Source organism: Mus caroli, unplaced genomic scaffold, assembly GCF_978045245.1.
Source record: "Mus caroli unplaced genomic scaffold, Mus_caroli_1 scaffold_6, whole genome shotgun sequence".
NCBI lineage: Eukaryota > Metazoa > Chordata > Mammalia > Rodentia > Muridae > Mus > Mus caroli.
Window position 1 is genome coordinate 481,189 of NW_028227261.1, and position 3,520 is coordinate 484,708.

Consider the following 3,520-nt stretch of genomic DNA (forward strand, 5'->3'; position numbering starts at 1 on the left):
TAAGAAGAGATGATCTTTCCACAGAAGGAGGAGTCAGGAGTCTCCTGTCCTGTTATATATAGCCAAAAAAGCTTGGCCTCACTGAAGGAAGCTGAGGGCCGGTAGGGGCTGTGACTCTCAGTGAACCAGCAAGTTAACTGCACCACCACCAACAACCATGAATTTACTCCATAATTCAGGGACTAATGGGGGAGGGGGGCTTTAATAATGTATTCTGGCTAACACCCAAAGAGACACCACCCCTGAACAGAAATTATTTGCAGCTTATGTAGATTTTGAGCTATAACCTTTCATGTACACTGTAATCTGTAAATCTCATTTAGGTTCCAGCACCAACTTACATTTTACATGTTTTTTGTTTGTTTGTTTGTTTGTTTGTGGGTTTTTGGTTTGTTTGGGTTTTGTTTTTTTGTTTTTTTTGAGACAGGGTTTCTCTGTGTAGCCCTGGTTGTCCTGGAACTCACTTTGTAGACTAGGCTGGCCTCAAAATCAGAAATCTGCCTGCCTGTGCCTCCCAAATGCTGGGATTAAAGGCGTGCGCCACCACCGCCTGGCTACATTTTACATGTTTTACAGAGCCGGAAACTGTGAGGGTGACCATTTTGAACAAATGGAAGATTTATACAGCAAAAAAATATTGTCCCAATTTATCTTGAAATAAGCCAGTTTGTTTTTTAAGTTGTTAACTAGGGTTATTCTCCCTGGCAGAATTATAATCCTATTGGTAGGAGAATACAATATAATGCGTAGCTGTCTTGGTAAACAAATCTTAACAAAAAGATAATCTCTATAACCAAACTCTTAATTTTGTTAGAAGTACAGCTCTACGTTTCTTTTTTTTCTTCTTTTTCTTTTTCTTTCTTTTTTTTTTTTTTTTGGTTTTACGAGACAGGGTTTTTCTGTGTAGCCCTGGCTGTCCTGGAACTCACTCTGTAGACCAGGCTGGTCTCAAACTCAGAGATCCACCTGCTTCTGCCTCCCGAGTGCTGGGATTAAAGGTGTGTGCCTCGCCCAGCTAGCTCTATGTTTCTTATCTTTCTGTAGTTTCTAAGTTAGCACAGGAAATCAGGCCGTGCCTGGGGCAGACACCCTATGGGATCTGGGCTGCTTCACCCCACTGTGTCCTCAAGGTGGAGTTGGCTCCTCGGCTCAGCAAAAGCTCCACAGTGGTGCTGTGGCCATTCTCCACAGCAAGGTGCAGAGGGGTCTTGTGGAGCCAGCCAGCAGCATTGATGTGTGCACCCCTGTCCAGGAGATGGCTGACAACTTCTACATGGCCGCCTCGAGCAGCATGGTGCAGAGGTGTGAGGCCCAGAGAGTCCTGAGCATCTATTTCAATGCCCTTAGCCACCAGCAGCTGTGTAACTCGTAGATGCCCACCAGTGGCAGCCCTGTGGAGTGCAGAGCGGTTGTTTCTGTCCCTGATATTTGGGTCTGCCCCATGGTCCAGCAGGACCTCAATGTCCTGGAAAAGAAAAGGAAGAAGATGAGAGAAAGAGCCTATTACCTTGGCCCAGAGGGGTGAGGATCTGGGCCTGGTGTCTACCAGACCTAATCCCTATAGCCTCTTTTTCTTTTAGGAATGAATAGAATAGAATCTAAAGCAACCCCAGATTCTTAGATTAAATTCAACACTGTGCAAAGGGTGCTGTCATCTGGTGCCCTCTGGGCCCCACTCATCTTGAGCACCAGCAGAATGTTTTACAGAGATGTTTGTTGCCTGGCATGGTGGCCCATGCCTTAAATCCCAGTACTCAGGAGGCAGAAGCTGGAGAACCTATGGGAATTCAGGAGCAATTTAGTCAATAGAGAGCGCGTCAAGCCAGCCAAGGCTACATAGAAAGATGTTGTCTCAGAAAACCTAATCCATCTATCTATGTAACCATCTACCCATCCATCCACCTAATTCATTGTTATGGACCACCAGAACAAAAGGAGATTGCCAGGAATGGGAGACCTCCCCAGGTACCATTCAGTAGGGAGGTTATATAAGGAGGGCTTAGCTGGAAACAGGCTCAGCTCCCAACCCCTCCACCCTCCATCCGGTCCACCTATTCCTCTCCTGTTCTGCATCTTTCCACCTTGTTCTTCTCCTCCCCCAAGAGTTTATAGAAATGTAGGGGGTGAGGCCCTTTGGCTTCTGGCACAGTCATTGCAGATGAAGGCTGGACCTACTTGGTGGTGGCCTAAGCCAGCTGCCAGGCCAAGTGCAGTGGCTCCCGTACTGTCCAGGGTGTCCACCTTTGCCCCCCCGTGTCAGGAGAAGCTGCAACGCTGACGCACTTCCAGCTATCGCTGATACCAGCAAGGCGCCATCCAGGTCTACAATGCCTCCAGCAGTCAGCAGCTCCAGCACCGCCAGTTGCCCACAAGCCGCTGCCCAGTGTGCGGCAGTCCAACCTCTTATGTCTTTCACATCAGAGCCTGAATCGGAAGCCGTGAAGCTTGTAACGAGTAGCGTGCGGCCCAGAGCAGCTGCCCCGTGCAGGGGCGTGAGGCCCGTTTGAGAGCATGCCGCTGCTGAGGCCCCACGTCGCAGCAATAGTTCTGCCACGTTTGAGTGCCCATGCCAGGCAGCCTCATGCAATGGTGTGCGCCCTGTGTGGTCAGCTGCACCTGCCAGAGCCCCACGCTGCAACAGCAGGCGAACCAGTGGTGCGTGCCCCCGCATCACAGCCAGATGGAGTGGAGTCCTACCTGTGTGATCCCTGCGGGGTATGAAAGAAGTCATAATGCTGCCCAGACGTTCAGTCCCAGCCAGAGAAAGAGTCTAGGGCTAGTTAGTCATGACGCTCACCTCTCCTCCACACTGGCGCCTTGTCTCAGCAGCTGCATCACCAGGCTAGGAGCGCCCCACCACACTGCCTGGAACAGAGTACTCCAGCCCGGAGATGTAAGAGGTCCCTCTGTCTTGTCTGCTGGGGCCTCCTCCCAGACCAGCTTCATCCACTGTAGTTCCTGCTCCAAACTGCTGGAATCCATCTGGGGGAAAGTAGGGACCTGTGTCTACCCTAAGGCTCCTGGCTGGTTCACCTTACCAGGTGTCCCTTGTCACCATGTCACCACCCCACCAGGAGGAAGGGCTGTGGCTCCCAATTACCTCCAGAGGGGGCTGGCACATGAATTCTGTTTTCTGGTTGACTCTGGTTCTCTCTATTTTATTTCTAGTCTATCCTCATTCTGGGAGGCCAGTTTGGGAGGTGAGAGAATGTGGGCAAAGGGCTTTTGCACCATGCAGAGGCCACCAGACACTGTTTATTTAGTAATCTGAAGGGACTCTATGCCTGCCAGGTAAGGTAGCACCCCTAGCCTGAGCACCTTGCTCCCTTGCTGACTACTAAAGCTCTTGGCCACACTCCCACGAGAAAAGGCCAGGACAGGTTGGGAAGGACAAGCAGGAACATGCCCTGGATGACAGCCCCTCCTTCCTCCCTTCCTCTCTAAGTAACACAAACGTTAATATGTTCTGACTTGCCCTCAGGTACCCTGAGACCTACCTGCCCCCACTCCATCCTGGGGC

At 50.6% G+C, this 3,520-nt stretch overlaps 1 protein-coding gene across 1 annotated transcript; it reads right to left on the reverse strand.

The window, feature by feature from the left end:
• Positions 1-1,058: 1,058 nt before the first annotated feature.
• On the reverse strand, positions 1,059-3,310 carry Ankrd65 (ankyrin repeat domain 65). Its single transcript, XM_085838513.1, is given in 5 exon segments — positions 1,059-1,465; positions 2,176-2,250; positions 2,252-2,708; positions 2,798-2,982; positions 3,101-3,310. Coding segments are annotated over 5 exon segments (1,113 nt in total). The 5' UTR covers positions 3,122-3,310; the 3' UTR covers positions 1,059-1,090.
• Between the last annotated feature and the right edge of the window lie 210 nt (positions 3,311-3,520).